At 35.8% G+C, this 17780-nt stretch overlaps 7 protein-coding genes, 1 long non-coding RNA gene and 1 other non-coding gene across 11 annotated transcripts; 4 read left to right on the top strand and 5 right to left on the bottom strand.

The window, feature by feature from the left end:
* Nucleotides 1-109: 109 nt before the first annotated feature.
* Nucleotides 110-361, top strand: linc-80. The gene is made up of 2 exons (NR_101595.1): nt 110-111; nt 155-361. It is a non-coding gene; the product is annotated as a long non-coding RNA linc-80 (long non-coding RNA).
* Nucleotides 362-640: 279 nt separating this feature from the next.
* F32H2.12 (SRCR domain-containing protein) lies at nt 641-2199 on the top strand. Its single transcript, NM_001128998.2, has 7 exons — nt 641-773; nt 824-959; nt 1006-1056; nt 1572-1716; nt 1763-1913; nt 1962-2089; nt 2133-2199. The coding sequence occupies exons 1-7, from the start codon at nt 651-653 to the stop codon at nt 2158-2160; spliced, it is 762 nt and encodes a 253-aa protein (NP_001122470.1). The 5' UTR covers nt 641-650; the 3' UTR covers nt 2161-2199.
* Nucleotides 2189-4087, bottom strand: thoc-3 (WD_REPEATS_REGION domain-containing protein; the record flags this gene model as incomplete). Its single annotated transcript, NM_060015.6, has 6 exons — nt 2189-2513; nt 3068-3339; nt 3446-3552; nt 3598-3709; nt 3756-3905; nt 3983-4087. The coding sequence occupies 6 exons, from the start codon at nt 4085-4087 to the stop codon at nt 2264-2266; spliced, it is 996 nt and encodes a 331-aa protein (NP_492416.2). The 3' UTR covers nt 2189-2263.
* A 107-nt stretch (nt 4088-4194) lies between these two features.
* On the bottom strand, nt 4195-4935 carry F32H2.10 (Integrator complex subunit 1 R4 domain-containing protein). Its single transcript, NM_001392740.1, has 4 exons — nt 4832-4935; nt 4573-4786; nt 4419-4527; nt 4195-4375 (listed from the first exon to the last, which is right to left on the bottom strand). Exons 1-4 carry the CDS (start codon nt 4909-4911, stop codon nt 4263-4265), a joined length of 516 nt encoding a protein of 171 aa, NP_001379289.1. The 5' UTR covers nt 4912-4935; the 3' UTR covers nt 4195-4262.
* Nucleotides 4936-5144: 209 nt separating this feature from the next.
* Nucleotides 5145-8241, top strand: spd-2 (Spindle-defective protein 2). Its single transcript, NM_060013.8, has 8 exons — nt 5145-5245; nt 5289-5528; nt 5576-5953; nt 5996-6281; nt 6433-7141; nt 7273-7418; nt 7460-7753; nt 7801-8241. Exons 1-8 carry the CDS (start codon nt 5155-5157, stop codon nt 8129-8131), a joined length of 2475 nt encoding a protein of 824 aa, NP_492414.1. The 5' UTR covers nt 5145-5154; the 3' UTR covers nt 8132-8241.
* Nucleotides 8222-9112, bottom strand: mdt-31 (Mediator of RNA polymerase II transcription subunit 31). 2 transcript variants are annotated; one of them, NM_001264018.4, is made up of 4 exons: nt 9069-9112; nt 8828-8929; nt 8556-8720; nt 8225-8505 (listed from the first exon to the last, which is right to left on the bottom strand). In NM_001264018.4, exons 1-4 carry the CDS (start codon nt 9094-9096, stop codon nt 8264-8266), a joined length of 537 nt encoding a protein of 178 aa, NP_001250947.1. In that variant the 5' UTR covers nt 9097-9112; the 3' UTR covers nt 8225-8263. The 2 variants fall into 2 exon arrangements, with proteins under 2 accessions (NP_001250948.1, NP_001250947.1); NM_001264019.3 differs by lacking the exon at nt 9069-9112 and having other exon boundaries at nt 8222-8505; nt 8828-8919.
* Nucleotides 9097-12904, bottom strand: snpc-4 (snRNA-activating protein complex subunit 4 homolog; the record flags this gene model as incomplete). Of its 2 annotated transcripts, none has more annotated exons than NM_060011.5 (13): nt 12799-12904; nt 12150-12749; nt 11851-12077; nt 11616-11805; nt 11211-11495; nt 10920-11132; nt 10696-10850; nt 10571-10640; nt 10302-10526; nt 9924-10244; nt 9666-9875; nt 9528-9617; nt 9097-9425 (listed from the first exon to the last, which is right to left on the bottom strand). In NM_060011.5, exons 1-13 carry the CDS (start codon nt 12874-12876, stop codon nt 9303-9305), a joined length of 2787 nt encoding a protein of 928 aa, NP_492412.1. In that variant the 5' UTR covers nt 12877-12904. The 2 variants fall into 2 exon arrangements, with proteins under 2 accessions (NP_492412.1, NP_492411.1); NM_060010.6 differs by having other exon boundaries at nt 9303-9425; nt 9480-9617.
* A 1439-nt stretch (nt 12905-14343) lies between these two features.
* F32H2.11 (Nucleotide-diphospho-sugar transferase domain-containing protein) lies at nt 14344-17218 on the top strand. Its single transcript, NM_001026271.6, has 7 exons — nt 14344-14465; nt 15213-15419; nt 15528-15625; nt 15978-16167; nt 16220-16387; nt 16435-16559; nt 16961-17218. Exons 1-7 carry the CDS (start codon nt 14364-14366, stop codon nt 17163-17165), a joined length of 1095 nt encoding a protein of 364 aa, NP_001021442.1. The 5' UTR covers nt 14344-14363; the 3' UTR covers nt 17166-17218.
* A 357-nt stretch (nt 17219-17575) lies between these two features.
* On the bottom strand, nt 17576-17770 carry F53B6.10. Its single transcript, NR_050342.1, has one exon. It is a non-coding gene; the product is annotated as an Unclassified non-coding RNA F53B6.10 (non-coding RNA).
* Nucleotides 17771-17780: the final 10 nt, after the last annotated feature.

Here is a 17780-nt window from a genome sequence, read left to right as displayed (position 1 = left end):
AAGATCTTCGTATCAAAGGACGAGGAGAAGAAAGAGGAAGACAAAAAAGACGACGATAAGAAGGATGATAAGAAGGAAGATGAGAAAAAGGACGATGAAAAGAAAGACGACGTAAGTTAAACTGATGATACAAGAACTCATATATTTTATTTAGGATAAGAAGGAGGACGAAAAGAAGGAGTAACTTCTGGATATCAACCGTTTCTACTCATATTCGCCATCTCACTCGTAATCACTTCGTAAAAATGAAACTTGTTTACATTTGAATTTTGTGATTTGATTAATCACTGTATTGTTGTTCCATGTATAAGTGCCAATTTTCTATAATGTTTTGGCTTTATTTTAGTAAAACTGAAACCTGAAGAAGACTGAAAAAACCGTTCCCGGGCTTAAAAGCGGCGACTTTTCTGGATCGCTCTAGTGCGACAATAACATGTTAACACCTAAAAATGATACAAGATTTTCGGGAAATATAGTAAAATCCGATTTAGACGATTCCCCAAGCTTTTCTCCGTTTCTTGTTTCGCTTGCTTTTCACGTTTTTTGAAAGTCCAAAAGGTGAATCGTGTGGAAGAATTTATGTGTTTACGTGAAAGTTATTTTTTTAATAGTTTAATTGATCACCAGAAATTAAAATTTCTTACGGCTCAATGTCATCTGCAGATGCTCATATTGGATTAGAAAATGAAATAGATGCGATTCCAATAGATTCTGAATATAAAGAAGAAAAAGGATTCAAGTGGTTTTTAAAATTCTCCGTTCAACAGATAGGGGTATTAACTTTTTTGAGTTTTATCACATTATCAGAAAACTTTTTATTCAGAAGCGACCATGCCTTCCTATATTGATTTTTATGGTCTTATCACTAATATTCAATCAATGGGATATTGAAAGGGATAAGTATGACGGTCCAAGAATTATTCCAGAAGACTCTTCAACAACCGGAGTTTATTTGAGAAGTTTGAAGAGAAGATGGAATGATTTGTGAAAATATTTAATTTTCAGAAAATGACAAACCGTGTGGTTTCATGAAATCGAAATTTGGATATTATGAAAGTAGGAAACATTCGCGGTAGTTGGAATTTTCCAAACCTAAAATTTTGCAAAATGCAATTGCTAATCTTTTTCAACGATTCTCGAAGTAAAAATACGGTATCGGGTCCTGAAATGAAAAAAAAATTTTGGCAAAGTTGTATGCGCCTTTTAAAATTACTGTAGCAGGAGTTCTAACAATATATTTTTATTTTTCGAATTTTCACTTAAAACTTTGTTCTGAAACTGGCTTAAACATATGAAAATAATAATTTTTTGGAAAAGCGAGTCTGGGGATTACAGTATTCTTTAAAGGCGCATACTCCTCTCCACGAGGAAATTTCAGTCTTCTCGAGACCTTGTACCGTAGTTTCGAGTGAAAAATCGCAGTTTTACGCACTGGGGTCATTATAGTCAGAACTGATAGATAAGAAGAAAAATATGTTTAGTAGTGTAGAGATTTTTTGGAAACAAATTTATCATAGGCTTCTTGGTAAAAAAAAATTTTCTGAACAATGAAAAGGTTATATTTTTTCCAGATCGCACATGTTCAGCAAATGTTCTAATAGATCGACGGGAAAGATTTGGATGTTATGTCAGTGATTGTGGAAGTCCGAGAGAAATATTATGCTCTGAAAATGGAAATGGTTGGCTTTCCAAAAAAGTATTTTCCACGGAATCAAGGTGAAACCAATTTTTGAGCATAATACCGAAGCTCTTCTTTTTCCAGATGTGAAGATAACACCCATATTCGTCATTATTGTTGTCGGCCACAATCTCAACTTTGCACGTGGCAGGGTGTATGGACTTCAACTGAAACATTTCAGAATATAAATTGCCAGTTTGAGCCTAATTCAGAATGTGGGAACTTATTGTGTACTGTAAGAGTAGAGTGGACTGGTTTTTTCTTCGGAAGTCCCAATTTACAGAATGGGCAACACAAAATACTGGCGGATTCTGAAGGTTTTTGTCGATCGGTGATGATGAATGGAAGATGGGGATCTGCCACGTGTGGCAAGATTTTTTCAGACAATTCTGATGAATGGTACAAGAAAATGTATTTGATTTTTAAAGATTTTCATTTATCTTGAAATTTTCAGAGATGCGTATTCGGTGATTGATGTATAGTTTGCAGTTGATTATTTTTAACTAGATAAAACGATTTTTTTAATTTATAGTATCAGATCAATTTTCGAGAACAAGAGCAAGAGAAAATAATTATGGAAAAATTTTACACGGTACTGTGTCCAAACGTTTTAACATGTGCTGCTTCCCTATTGTCCATACTATCGGAAGCAGTGTATGCAAGGAGAAGAGAGTTCGGATGCCAGGCAACTGAATAGGTCTCGCCAGTGTGTTTAATTTCGTGGCAACGTGATCCGTCTGGTACATAGGCAATATCGATTGAGTGATCTTCGGATCCAGATGCAAGAAGTTGACCATTACAAGAAAATGATACAGCTCTTATTCCGTAGTCGTGTCTGAAAGTTTTGCAGTTTTAACTTTAAAAGCATCTGAGAACAATACTTCTAATAATGGTTATGTTTCGAAGCTATGTCTATCATCCAATTTTAATTATCGTACATAAACTGTAATACATAAAAATTGATGATTTACGAAATATGATTTCAAAAAAGACGGACGGGAGTCTAGATAAATGGATTAGGTTGCAAACTTGAAAAAAAATCTCATCATTATTCGAATTTTGAGAGCATCTGCTTTCAAAAAAGTATGTTGGAGCAAAATACAAAAAATAGAAGTTGGCGAAAAATCAAAAAAAATTTATAGATTCGATTTTCGATGGAATCTCAAATATTTTGTGCTAAACTCGCAATTAATTAGTCGCACAAACGTTGGAGTAAAGCAATTCTAATATTTGAGGAAACGAATTCAAAAACTATTAAAAGCAACATTTAGCTTAAAAAGACTTGTAAAATATATTTTTTTAAATAAAATAACGTTTTAAGTATAATATATTTTTAAACATATATTTTTGCCCCAAAATACCAAAAAAAGTCCCAGTCCTGCTGCTTACCTAGGAATAACTCTTTCACAAATGAGTTCTTCAAGATCCCAAAGTGAGCAAGAAGCATCCGATGCTCCAACTGCCAATTTTCGCCCGTCTTTCGAGATCGACACTGCCAGACACTCAACTTGATGCGAATGGGCTTGAATCGAAGTCACAGGTTCAAGGGCTCCACCGGCGAACTTTAGAATTTCAACTTTTCCTCCAGACTCTGCTACGAATACGTGGTTCGACAAAGGGTGAAATGTTAGCTCGTGGGAGAAAGTTTTCATTTCATAGGACTGAAAATAATTAAATTTAAAATGTTTTGATCGTCTTTACAACTTTACAAGCAATCCTAGCAAAATCCTAAAAATCTCAAGTTGCTAAATAGCTCTTGAAACTCACATTTACAACTTGATAATTCCGAATGTCTACTGTATTTATCCGATTATCTTTGTCGAGAAATATGAAATATTCGTCACACGGAGACCAGGAGATGAAGAAATTTCCAACTGAAAGCCGATCATTTTTAGGAGTTTAAATTGTTAATTTGAAACCTCGATTTGAAATTCGATGAGTCGGTTTGCTTTGTCGAATGTCCCATACACAAATGTTTCTATCTGCACTGGCTGATGCAAATAAGTTTGGCTGCTTTTCACTACATGCTACCTGAAATAGAAATCGTTAACACCAGATGAGGAAATTTCCGATATACCTGTTCCACAGACGATGAATGACTAGAGCCCACCCAAGAAAATCTGAGACGACCTCCATCCACATTTGCAACGCTCACTTTTTTGTCGAATGCACCACATACAAGTTTTGTTCCATCACAATTAAATGCTATTGATTGGCATTGCTGGACCTGGAATAGAAAAGTAGTTTTCATTTCTAAAATTGATGAGTGGGAAAGCTTGAAATATATTATTTCTTTAGGTATACCTTCATATCGGTTGATCTGATTCTTTTGTACTTTTCAAAATATGTCGAAGCATCAGCTGCCGTTAACAGACGTGCACATCGTCGTTCTCGGGAAGACACTGTCATCTGAATTAGATTTTAATACTTTCCGAATATCATGAAATTTTATAAATAAGGTATAAAGATGGGACAAGTTAAGCCCATTTTTACCGAGAAGCAAAGAAAAATCAAATAAATGAAATACCCGATTTATTGATAAATGAAAACCCGTCGCAACTCATAAATCTAAACAATAAATCAATCATTGAGAAGCTTTGGTATAAGATTTTGATAGAAAACTTTCAACGTCAGTACATGGAGCTGGAAGTCTGTTGTATGCTATTGATCCGAACTTTATCAGGTTATTTGCTTCTTCTGCAAGATTAATATGAAAATGAGTTTATTACTATCGATTCACCTGGACAGGCGTCAACAAACTTAGGCAGAAGCGATAAAGCATGTTGAGCCACTTGAGGATTTGAATTTACAAGTGCCAAGTGATAGGAATCGAGCATCATTTGCCGTGGCTAAACTTTCAAAATTGAAATTATTGTCATTTTGATAATTCTTACACTTTGAGGATGGGCCAAGATTTTCAGACAAGCCGCAAATGCAAATTTACGAATAGGTGTCGTTCTGTGAGTTAGCAGCTGGGACACGAACTTTGGTGCTTTCGAACATCGTTCCGGATTACTTCTCTCGATTTTCTGAATTATTTCAAGCAGTTCACGATCATTTGGAGTATGCGATTGTTCGTATTCGAAGATTTGTTTGGACAGAGGGTCACTGAACAGTTATCGAATTTTTAGAGAAAACCTAATAAAAACCAACCTTATGACTTGCTGATCATTGGGAAGAAATCGAGATTGACTAGCAGCACGTCCCATCATTCGTTCATCAATATCACCCATTGTTTTTGTGTTTTATTTTTCGCTGAAATTCACAATATATTTAGATTTTATGTTTTAAAAACGACTATAAAAAAATAGTTATTTCAATTTGAATTGCAAAAAATATGATACAAAAGTACGCATTTTCGCGTGGCCGTGTTTGCGGACACAGAAAACAAACATTGGCGCGCCCGTCAAATGATTAGTGTTTACGCTTTTAAAATCATTCATTTTAAAACTTTTTCTATTCTCAGCGTATTAAAAATGGAAGATGATGCTCCAATGAATCTCTGTAATGAACAGTTCGAAGAAATTGAAGATAGTCCCATTGATGACAATGATAATGAATCATTCTGTAAGTTATTATACATGTTATGCAATTAAAATAGCTTTTTCAGACAATGCTGATGGTGATGTAGAACTCGAAGAAGAGGAAGTACACGAGACACCGAAAAACTTCAAAAATGGTGGTCGCTTCAAAACAAACATGACTAATCCAAAGGTTAATGACCTGACAACGATTGAGGAGAAAAATGAAGATTTGCGATCTGCCGCTAGCTCGCGCAGTGCGAGTCGTCCAGCCAGCGTGATGAGCGATAAGTCGTTTTCTAGTCAATTTGAGTTTCAAAGTGGTGGAGGTTAGTTTTAATCTACTTAAACCATTAATTTTGTTTCTAATTTTCAGAGAATGCCATTGAAGAATACACTAATCAGGTTTTTGCTGATGAAAACAAAGCTGACCTGCTTTTTCCTGAAACTTCAAAATTTATGAACGGAGCATCGCCGCCTAAAGACAAGCATCACTCCTGGGAGCCGTCCATACACCATTATGATAAGCAACCACCTCCCGACATTCAAACAAATTCGCCCGTCTTCGGAAACTTGAATCATCGAAAAAATAAATTGATTCCCCAAGCTAGAGCAAAGCCAGGAGCCAATGACAACGAAATCGTGGAGAGGGATAATGACGAAAATGTGCCGACAACATCTGATAAATCGGCATTTATCACATCACCGATGAATTCCACAAATCACGACGAGAAAACGAGCACTCCTAAAAGACGTGAGACTTTCAATTTAAACTTTGTTACGACAATATTTTCAGCAACTAATCGGAAAATCGGTCAATACCAAGGGCCTAATTTCGATTTATCAAGCATCTACGTTGGTAGTCCACAACACCAGAATACATCAATCTCTACGGGACAACAGATGCCGACTTCGTCTTATTCGCATGCACATTCTGAAACAATGATGACAAATCAAACTATTAATGAGTCAATGGTTCGAAGAGTGCTCAATGGAAACAATAAGAATCAAGATCTGTTCGCAGCATTAGAAGAAGCTCGTAAAAGAAGAGCTGCTCAACCGTCGAAGCCAGATTTCAGAATGTAAGCATTCCGAAAAACAATTTGTAACGTTATACAAAAGTATAGTTTTTTTCCTGAAATTCGTAAAATCGCGGTTTAAGTAATATTATGTTTATTTAAGTTGAAAAAGTTAGTGCGTTTTTAAATTCAGTTTTATAATTTTTTCTTTCAGAAACACTACGCGAACTCGTGTTCCTATAAAGCCAACATCTGCACGACATTCTGGAAATGTCGTATCCTCGACGTCCAACGACAACACAACTGCAGCATCATCCAAAGATTTGACGACGAGCCGAAAAGCGATGGAGACTTTTAGGCAGAATGCATCAATGGCAGATGCCACTAATTCTAATACAGCAAGCATGACGAGTATCTTGAGCACAATCTCCACTGCAAGGACGGATATTAGTCGTTCATCTCGTAATCATGGTGGTGGTTTTTCGAACACATCCGTCTCTACCGTCATTCCGGCCAATAATGGCAATGTTTCACTGTCCCATGGACGCGATGGACGGGATTCGGTCAGTTCGGTGCGCACAATGTCCCGTGCTTCTTCGACCTCGACGGTATATGCAGGATCCACATTTTCTGGAGTATCAAAGCCATTGCGAATTCATGCTAAACGCGTGGCATTCGGTTGTGTTGCAGTCGGCGAGACATTGAGAGTTGAAGTCGAAGTGGAAAACATTTCCGATCGTCAGTGTCTTGTTCGAGCCAGTACGGATAGTACCACACCAGTTTATCAAATCCTTGACAACAAGCTAACTATGGTTGATCCAAAAAAGAGTATCAAGTTTCAAGTATCCTTTTCTCCTAGTTCTGTCGGACGTTATCAAGTTATTATGAGTATCGAAGTACCGGCACAAAATTTTATACATAAGGTATGTTTTTCAAAAATTTGATGGAATTGGATGTCATCGTGTCAAGCACATGTGTGTGTTTGCCTATGTTTGACTATGAAACATATTCGATACATTTTTCAAAAGCCATAATAAAGTTATGTTTTCTTCAGATTCCGATGTGGGGTAATGGTGGAATTGCGAAGTTCGTGCCCACTTCGCCAGATTTGCAACAAACTATAAATCAGTCAGAGTATGCAATGTGCACCTCATGCGCAAAACGAATCTCTTTTAAGATCAGCAACTCTGCAGGAACAAGGTAGGCTAAATAGACGACGCTTACATAACAATTTCTTTCAGAGACGGCTTTGCGATGATTAAAGTGTTCGACTCAGCGATGCGACAGCTTCCAGACGGATGTGTAGCTTTCTTTCCTGCACCCGGTTTCATTGTAAAGAAAAAATCGGATAAGCGTGTTGACATTCGCATCGACTCATCTTATATTGATCTTCACGATGAAAACAATTTTCGTACATCGTCTTCGCTTTCGACAGCCTCAACAACATCCTCATTCCAGCGACGTATTCTTCCTGGAGCCAAATTCTTTGTGCATGTCGTTTGGGGTGAAGAAACCATGCGAACCAGACTTCGATTGTTAATTTGAATACAGATGAAATGGTATTACATTTGAAATTATTTAGGCTAGAAGTTCGCACAGGACAGCATCAACTAATCGATGGTCATGACTTCACATCTTTCCAATTTTCCGATGAAGAAGTTCTTCGTGCTGTTCCAGTTGGATTCCCCGCTATCAAGCCCGAGGACCGTGATCTGTTCGCTGCTTCTTATCGTAGTTTCTTCATCAATTTTTTCACTTCTACAACTGAATTCCGTGCTGCTACAAGCCGGAAGAAGAAAGAGATATGCAGCAACGACGACTCTACTCTACTCGAGACAACAGCTTTCCGTAATCAGACATTTGTCAACGACGTTACAATTGTTCCCAATACAAGATTTTCGAATAGAAAGTAAAATCTTAACCTAACTTTCCAAATATTCTCTGATTTCTGTCCAGGCTTCGAAAAAATTCACGGTTCTGTAAAATGTAGGTTTCAATTTCAATAAAGTGGTGATGAAGTTTTATTTGATTTACATTTTTTATGTTTATTTTTCTTTCTTTGAAACGGTAGAAGTTGTGGAATTCTTTTCGGCTGTGTCAGCATCCGGTTTCTTCATCGTTTCCTCATCATCTTCATCCTCTGTGTCCTTTTGTCGAATATCAGCTTCATCTTCAGATTCTTCAAGCTCTTGTCCCTCATCAGGCATCATACACAAACGATGCCGTTTCCGAAGATAAAACTGCCATTGGAGAACCACTTGATCTTCTACGAATTTCGCGCTTGGTCCTGAAAATAAGTTACTATTCTTCTGATAGATTAAATAAAATTTGAACTACCGTAAGCCATCGAATCGCGAAATTGCTGACTCTGCAGTGCTTCAAGCATGTGCAGACATTGAGGAAATTTCAAGCATCTGGCATATTGAGGATCTTTCCAATAGAGAAGATATTTGAGATAGTTGACAAAATATTCTTCTTTGAAATAACCACGTTGCGCGAGAACTGGAAAATATGAAATTTGCAGGAAAAAGAGTGCATAAAAAAACAAGAAACTTAGAATAAAAATACGTTTTTCTCTATTCTCGGCTAGTGTATGTGAATAAACTCACAATTAAGATAATTTGGATTTGCAAGAGCCTGCACGAATTCACATTCAACTTCAAATCTCGTCTTTTCACTTTCTACACTCTCCATCTGCATTGTATTGTAGCCTGAAGAAAAAAAAATGGAATTCAAGCTTCGAAAAATTACAGAAATTTACAAAATTTTGATATTATGACCTTTTTTCACCTATACGGTGAAATCCGTACTACGAAATGAGTTAAATATATTATTCCAATGGAAACATACCGTATCGATTGAAACTAAAACGACCCATGCCTATAAAACCATTTTATTAGAAAAAGAAAAACAAATTTAACAGATGGTGTTCATAAAGAGCTGAGATTGTTAATAAAACAAAAGTGAAATAATCTTAGGAGATCAACTTTTAATGGGTTCAGTTTAAAAAAGTGATGTAAAACTGCACAGGAGAGGATGACATAGAGTTGGGTAAAATAGTTATATTGTTCAATAATAGAATATTCAATCTAACTCCACTTTGAGCGAAATATTACTCTCCGTATCGATCGAGACGTGACTTGGAGTGGGTGTACCTGCAGATGAACGCGGTGGACGAGCAGGACGCGCTGCAACTGTCGCAACGGTCTGAAAAATATACTGTTTCATTGAGGACTATGAGAAAAATATAGATAATAGTACCGCAAGGATTACTAGGGGTAAAAGTTTAATTTTAGTGTCACATCTCACCTCTCCAATCTTCCTTTTCATTCTGATTTTCTTCGCAGAATTCTTGTCCAGATTAGCCAACAACTCGGTGGTATCGATTTTCATGCCGTTCTGAAAAAAAACAACGTCTAGCAGTGGAGACAACGCAAAAAACTTTACATTTAGTTCTCTAGAGATTGAAGTTGGAGTAACATAGATCTCGTCATCAGGCATCCGGCGTCGTCTTATTTGGTCACAGGTAACTTGTTGTTCTTCATCGCAGGCGCGTTCCTCTGCAAGACAGCGCACAAGCCGCTTGGTTTCATCAGACGACGATTCACGAGCAATTCCAAGACGCATTGGTTCGAGAAGAATCGAACGCATTCGAGCCTGAAAAATTATCAAAAATAAAAATAAGAATATAATATATTCACTTACATAAAAATTCGCATACTCTTTACTATTGGTGACCTCATCAGACAACCCGATATGCATACGTCTGTCTCCGTCGAGGCCCTCTCTCTCGTCGTTTTTGAAGTTGAATTGTTGAGCCAGAGAGACATCAAGAGGGTAAAAGTGTTCAGCAGAAAGACGATTCAATCCAGAACGGGCTTTTTGAAGCATTTTGTGAAGATCGAATGATGCAGCAGTCGGAGGAAGAGTTGACTTGGCTGGGCAATGTACATCATTTTGATTGCATGACTTTGAGTTAACATGTAAATACCATTCAGCGACTTCTTTTGACTTGTTTATGACCATCTGTGAGAATTTTAATGTGAATTTTCATTAAACTTTATTTTCTCTATTCTGACTCACATTCTCCACAAATCTTTTAGCGTATTTCGGCGCTGTGAAGCGATGTTCATTCCAAAACTTAGTGCCCCATTCTTTTACGTCGTGAGCACGAATTACAGAGCACAACGACTCCACAATGACCATTTGCTTTTCATCTTCAGCATCATTTGGATCAAATGTTGGCATTGTTTCTGGATCCAAATCGATCTTAATCGGACGAACACGACATCCGATTTGATCCACGTTCTGAACATTTTTCAATGGGTTAATATTCTGTACAATTAATTTACCTTTCTAAACTGTCGAGCCTCGTAGTAACGCGTCAAAGTCTTGCTTCTTTCTATCATGTAACGAACATCACTGAAAAACAAAATGTAATTAAAATATGGTGTTTTTTTTTTGGTTTTCAACTAACACTTCCGTGATTGTGAGCGATGAGAGAATTTCACTGGAGTGTAGTTCTTTGTCGATTTCGGCTGCATTTTTGTGCTTTTGAACAATTTCGTTGATTTTATCTTGGATTTTTTGATAATCCGGCTTATTCTTCAGAGCTCGAATTCTAGCGGCGGCCTGCAATAATAATAATAATAATAGTAATAATAAAAATATGAGTTTTAAAAAATTTATTTTTGATCTTACTGGTCTCTCCAAGGCAGATACACGTTTGTAAAATTCTTCGGGAGTCTCATTCATATCCGGATTTTCGTTGGCGAATTTCTCATAAACTTCTTTCATGAGTTCATTTGGAATCTGCTCCGCTTCCACAATATCTTCTTGCTCCAGCTCGTCCTCTTCAGGAGCACGTCTTCCGGATTTCATGGCATCGACCGCGTTGCAGAATCCGGCAGCCAACTGAAATTTTTATTAATCATTGCTTTTATTTAAGTGAATTTTTAAAAAGATTTTTCACAATAAAACCAAAAAACTCACTCTCAACTTGGCTGCAATTAACTGCAAATATCGTCTTCTCAACTGTCTCGATGTCTTTTTTGGCAAGAGCATCTGACATTTAGCCCAATTTCCTTTTCCAAATACTTTTACCGCATACAAAAGTTGTTCGTCTTCAACCAGCGTGAACCGTTCGTTGACATGAGCTGAACGATTCAACACATTCGTCCAGCGTTCGCGGCATTGAGAATCGTTACGATTTTGCACCGCCTGAGCAACTTTTGCCCAATCTTTTGCTCCATATCGTGAAACTGCACAGACAAGAAGCTAAACGATATGTTTGTTAATTGCTTAAAATTTAAATCTAAATATGAATGTTTTAAATTTCCAACACACAATAATCGTGGAATGATGTTTTTACTGCTAATTTACATTAATTATACATACCACATCTTCTTGATCAGTCCATCTTCCATGCTTAACCGATGCATCGAGAGTATGCGAGAATCTAGTTCTGACTTGTTGACGAGTTCTTCCAGGCATACATTGTGCAACTTTATCCCATTGAATATGTCCGTTGATCGATGTAATTTTTGTGAGCGCAATTAACTTGGTGTCTTCGTCTTGAGACCATTCTCTGAAATATTCAAAATTACACACATTTTGAAAACGAGCTTCTCACTTTGAATGTTGAGACACTTCGGTTTTGTACTTTTCCATACATTGATAAGATGTTCGATTTGTACCGAGATTCAGAGCCAGCATCGGCCAGGAGACAAACTTTGGACTTTCTCGAAGGTATTTCAGCTTTTCTACTTCTTCATTTGACCAATGTTCTTTGTTCCACTTTGGATTCAATTCATTGTACCATTTCGATTTCACCGCCCATTCCGTTCTAGAGCCTTTGAACTGAAATAATAGTTTTATTTAATTAAACTTCACAAACAGGAAGTTTTTGAATTAATGAAAGTTTAAACATACGTCGAAGTTGGCTATTGCAGTCCATGGAACAACGGTATAATCAGCCGAAGCAGTCAATACTTCTTCTTCACTTTTTTCTCGAACATAGGCAATTTTTCTCATCAAATCTTCCAGCTCCATAGTCCATTGACGTCGATCGAAATTCGATGTAGTGATATCAGCGTCTCGAAGTTTTGAGGCAACGATATCTCGTCTAGAACACCACGGTTGAACCTGATGAGCCACCAATGCGTTTTTAACAGATGTCCGGAGTGTTTTTATTTCAGATGGTGTCCATTTTTTCTCCTCTTTCATCATTGGGTCGAACCATTTTAAGACTTGCTTTTCGCGAGCCTCTGAGCTCATTGGTGGGTACATGTTATTATCATCTTTAAAATATGGTGGCATATACAAGTGAACGGGAACTTTGCGTTTTGTAATGTCAGCACGATTGTACAAACGATATTCCTCCTTCAATTGTTGTTGTCGCTTTAAATTGTCGTCTAAATGTTGCTGAACAGAAAGAAGAGCCGAATCCAAGATTTCCACATAAGTTTCATTGACATTCATGAGCCCTTCGAAAGTGTCACATTCGAGTGCATCAACCACTTGTGTTGTCGACTGAAACAATTTTAGATACATTATACAACCCAAGTTATAAAAGCCATACCATTGCAGTTTGATCCGTATTTGTGGGCACATCCGTACTCGTACTTGCTCCTGGCTCAAACATTACCAAATCCGACATACCGTGGTTTTCTAGGTTTGTTTAATTACTGAAAGGTTACATTCAAGGGACATATCGGCGGAAACGAGAAACAAAAAATCATAACACGTGTCTCAATATTTTAAATCCATCACGAAATAAAACAAGCGCTTCAAAGGGAAATGTATTGGACTCTAAAAACGAATTAAACTTTTCGAAAATGGAAGATATTTGAGAAAAATGAACGGAGAGCTTCATTTGAACGCTGTTCGAGAGGAGTACACGGAGGCGGACAGTAGAGCGTGCCGAGACCCGGGAGCGAGAGAGTATGTGAAAGTAGGAGGCGGAGAATGAAATGCGAAATTATGGATTTGGTTGAAATATTTCGCTTGCATGGTTCGTGCAAAGCCCAGAGTGATTTAATAGGATTCGTCAATGTACACTGACCTAAACTCCTAACTAAAAAGAGAAAGAGAATAGGATGTGATCCAGAGGATCACAAAGGAGTGATAAATAAATAGGAAAAACAAGCAAAAGTTTTCAAACAAGCAAGAACACAAAATTAGATGCAGAATTCGCCGATAAAAAAGCTTTCTTACTATATGAGCTTAAAAATGCGCTGAAAGTTGAATGATAAATTGTTAGGTAGCGCGATGGGCCAAAAATGGTGATGGATTTGCGTCGAATAGGAATGGAAACGCTCAAAAAGTCAAGGTTTACATGTAAATTTACATGGAAAATGATAAATGAACTATGCGCTTAATGATTGAGCTCGTGATAGCAGATTCTATCGAAAAGTAATCGATAAAAATGGTAAAAACTGCATTAAATTATGTAATTTCGCACGTTGGTCTCGACACGCGCGCGGGTACTGTAGAGTATGGTGGAAGGGGCGTGGTTGAAGATAACAAGCCTAGAAATAGTTTTACAAGTTTAAAACGAGTAAAAATGAACTGATTTTAATGGTATGTATAAAATGTTACAAATATTAGAATAATTATTGGAACAATAATAAATTAGGCGAGAAACGTTCTCATTTCATAGAAAACTAAATTATAGTTCTTCAAAGTTGGCAGGATTGGTCCATGTGGGATAAAACGGATAACAATGTGCATAGATATGTGGAAATATTTTGCTGATTGGCAAAATGTTAAATAGTATGAAAATCAAAATGTAATTGTGATCCAAGAGTGAGTTGGGTTTTTAAAGCTGATAAAATGGTAAGGAAACTGAATGATTAGTTTACACAACTGCACGGGAATTGAAATGATTGCTGAATTAGCCATTTTGGGGTTCTTGTCCACATTTACAGAGAAAAGGTTCAGTATTTATATTTTCAAAACTTCTCATGACCTGGCAATGACTAAGCATAATAAGCTCATTCATGTCTAACCTGGAATAGACAAATTTCACTTTCAATTCATCCATTCTTCAAAAATATCTAAGTTTTAAATCTCCAATTGGTGTTCGGAAGAAGGGCAAAACTATTGAAGGACATATCCATTCGTTGATTCTTTTTCCTCCTTCAAATGGCCAGGGTTCACTATAAAATACGCCATTGCTGTCTATTTTTCTTGTTACTTTTTTCAATTTGTTTGTTCACAAGGCTTATTTTTGACGATATTCAATATGTATGTATAATCTGCTTCATTAAAGTAGAATTTTTCAATTTATAAAAAAGGTTCATTATATACATCGCGATAAGAAAAGTTTCAACAAGATTTGCAAAGTCCCAGCTGGTCGCAATGTCTAAGATATTCAAATTTCATTGTTTTAATAATCTTTGAGTGTAAGAAATTGATTAAAAACATAATAATTTCTAAATTAAATGTATGATCGCAAGAGCTTCAGGTTGCAATTTCCTAGCTGTAGTTTTTCAGTACATCAACTTTGTTTAACTTTTTTGTTTCTCAAGAAAAAAGTTGTCACGAGCCCGAAGACTTTATTTTTTAATAAAATAAGTTTAACTTTGAATATAGTTTTTCATTGATTGATATTTGTGACATAAATGTCAGTTTTCACTACCATTGGTTTTGGGGTTTCGTTTGATTTTAAAAAATAGCAGTCCTAGTAGAAACGAAGAGAGAATAATCTGGAGATGTCTAAAGTTTCTCAAGTGTACCAATTTTGATAACTCGATTTTTTAAATTTTGGCTAAAACCATGAGTGTAAGACCAATCAGACGAATAGTGCAAAGACACTTTATTTCGGAGGAAATTCAAATAATTTGCCAAATTTCAAAAACACTAAATGTTAAAAATTGTATTTTCCCTGTAAATCATGCATTTAATATTAAAAACATTATTCAGAAAAAAAAACAGAAAAATCTCGGATGTTTTAATTATATTTCATTGTATAATAATTCTTGATATTTTCAGGTACCAATATCCGAACGATTTCCTATATCCCGTGCAACTTCTTATCGACATTTGAACATTAGCGTCGTAATTATTGTAGGAAATATAACATCTACAAGTGATTATAAAACAGCATTGAATTCAATTCGATGCTATTGTAAAATGCATGATTATCCATTTTTCTTGATTCAAGATACCGATTATCACAATGTTTGCAATCAAAAAGATGTTCGTTTGAATTTTGAAAAGACTTTAAACTGAATGCATAGTCTAAAATTTGACAATCCTGTCATTTTTCAAGGTAATTAATAAGTTTCGATTATTAGATAATTTCAGTTCATGTTCCGTCGTCACTGTATTGTTGCCCATCTATTAGAAAAAAGCCAATGGTTATTATTTTTGGATGCAGATATAGCTGTAGTTAATCCTGATGTGTAAGTTTTTTAACAAAAAATTAGATGAATTGAAACCAATTTTCACTTGTGTACTATTACCGTGGAAATTCAAGATAATATTGAGATAATAATCTCTCCACTCTCCAGGTATACATCGTCTTAAGGGGGAAAACTATTTTTGGATTTTGTTTTTATAGAAAATGCCCAAATAATCGAATGCCTTAACAAGACTTATATATATATATTCTTTACAGAAGATGTTCCGAGAGACAGTTAGGAACCCTCTACTTTTTTTCCCTTTCTGATATTTCTTATTTTCATACTATTTTTGAAATTTTAAAATAGAAACGCTATTCAAGCTACTCCATCTTTAAGTATTCAAAACTTGCAGATTAATTGAGGAATACATCAATCCTCACTACGACCTAACTTTTTATGATCGTTTTATAAATTGGGAAGTTGCTGCAGGATCATATATTGTTCGGAATACTCACTGGGCAAAAACATTTCTTTTGCAGTTTGCTGACTTTGAGTCAGAATTACCCAATAGTTTTCATGGCACTGATAATGGAGCACTTCATGTAATTTTTTTGAAATTACCATACTTTTTTAGAATCAAAATTCAAATTTCAGATTTTTCTTCAACAGAGCTTCTATCCTCAGTTGTCAGAAGAATCTAAAGTTTGTCGGAAAATATGGGAACAAGCACAGAATTTCAAGGACTTGTTCACATTTGAAGCATGTATTCGTACTGTGATGGGCGATGTACACGAGTTTGATCGAGCTCGAATACTCAAAAAAGTTGAAACTTTATTTGTAAATCTAAAGTACTAAATGGACTCTTTCAGGGAACCGGATGGGTTAGAGATATATGGCTAACTGATTCAAAATGGAGCCCGGAAAGAGATTTTATGCTTCATGGGCTTAAGGACTCTAATGAAGTTGTTCTTCAACAAGGGTTCTTGATTAATACGTAAGTCTGTAGTATGATCAGAGAGAATTTTTATCATTACACTAAGTCTAGTCTTAATTGAAAAATTCAAATTCTATAAAATATTTTTTCATAATTTTTTATTTCATTAATTTTATACAATTCTGCAGATTCGAACTCTACAATGTTTAAATACAAATAATTAAAACAATATTAAAAAGTTAAACTCGTAGAAAATTTTTTTGTTGGTCGATTTTCAAAATTATTATAGATGAAAACTGAGTAATTGCCACTTTTTTGACTGTAAATAGAAAAGTTACAAAAAGTTTTGAAAGTTTTACAATACTATCTAGCCATAATATTTCTCAGCATTTGTTGCTGGCAACATACTTGAAAATGTGTTCGCAACTTGCGAATTCCTGTAAACAAAATTTCAAATTCAGAATATACGGCGTCTTCAACTGGCGATCTCCATTCGCATCAAACCTAAATTTGAAAAGGTGTGAATACTCAAGTTATTCTCAATGGAAAATGAAAGAACATCTGATGGTATCAAGTAGAGAAATTGAGGATTACTTGAGTCGAAGATTTGATGAAGTTGAGCGAAGAAGATGGGAAAGTTTAGCATACGTTGCCACTTATATTTGATCTCAAATTTAGTTTTTTAAAAGATTTTTTATAGAATAAATATTTCAATGTAATGTTTTAATTATCAGGGAGAATGTGGTTTCAGTGAAACTTTGAAATGGACATATACAATAGCGGATTAGAAATTTCAACTCATATTTTGGAAAAATCAAAAATATTAAGAGTTTGCATAGTTTTCTTAACATTCTTCCTTATCCGATCAAAACTTTATCTTCTGTAGCTCTTATGTGGTATACACTGATTTCTCACCACAATATCCCCTGACCAAGATGTCCCCAACGGTATTTGCCGATGTCATTACTCTTCATTCAGTCTGTTCTCCGGATATTAGTTCAACTCGATTGGAAACCAGTTACAATGAACAAAAAAAAAGAGAAAATAGATGATGAGATACACTGATATACACGTAATAAAGCTAAGAAGCCTTCATGAATCCCTCTCTCCGATAAATGTGAATCGGTAAAAAAGTGGTATTAGCCCACGAAGACATCACAGGCAATAATAATGAGCGGCGGGCGGAGAGGCGGGCAGTGTTTTGCTAACGACTACCAGTATTTAATGGATATGACTCCGTAGAAATGAACCTCTCTCTCTTTATTGTAAAGACAGTTTATA

Source organism: Caenorhabditis elegans, chromosome I (assembly GCF_000002985.6).
Source record: "Caenorhabditis elegans chromosome I".
Classification (NCBI taxonomy): Eukaryota; Metazoa; Nematoda; class Chromadorea; order Rhabditida; family Rhabditidae; genus Caenorhabditis; species Caenorhabditis elegans.
This window is presented reverse-complemented; position numbering and strand designations above follow the sequence as displayed.